This window comes from Tupaia chinensis, unplaced genomic scaffold (assembly GCF_000334495.1).
Source record: "Tupaia chinensis unplaced genomic scaffold, TupChi_1.0 Scaffold149964_2, whole genome shotgun sequence".
Lineage (NCBI taxonomy): Eukaryota > Metazoa > Chordata > Mammalia > Scandentia > Tupaiidae > Tupaia > Tupaia belangeri.
The window spans coordinates 1,733,059-1,733,276 of NW_006209806.1; the positions used below are offsets into that span (position 1 = coordinate 1,733,059).

General features: G+C 78.9%; 1 protein-coding gene across 1 annotated transcript in view; it reads right to left on the reverse strand.

Moving 5' to 3' along the window:
- The window catches only part of MAP2K2 (mitogen-activated protein kinase kinase 2), a gene marked incomplete at its 5' end in the record, with an annotated part of 21,672 nt that extends 21,454 nt beyond the window's left edge, over positions 1-218 (reverse strand). The window contains 1 exon segment of the mRNA XM_014585545.1: positions 118-218. Within this exon segment, the coding sequence (XP_014441031.1) occupies positions 118-209 (92 nt within the window).

The following is a 218-nucleotide window of genomic DNA, read 5'->3' on the forward strand; positions in this document are numbered from 1 at the left end:
GCCCCCGCACGGCCCCCCCCCTGCCGGTCTCAGCGCTCTGACACGCTCCGTCCCGGCCCTGGGCGAGCCCCTCCCCGTTCCCTCCCGCAGGCCCCCGGCCGCCCCCTGCACACTCACTCGGAGGCGCCCTCGCTGGTGGGGGACGGGCCCTCGGCGAGGGCGGGGTTGATGGTGAGCGCCGGCAGCACCGGCTTCCTCCGGGCCAGCATCGGGGCTCC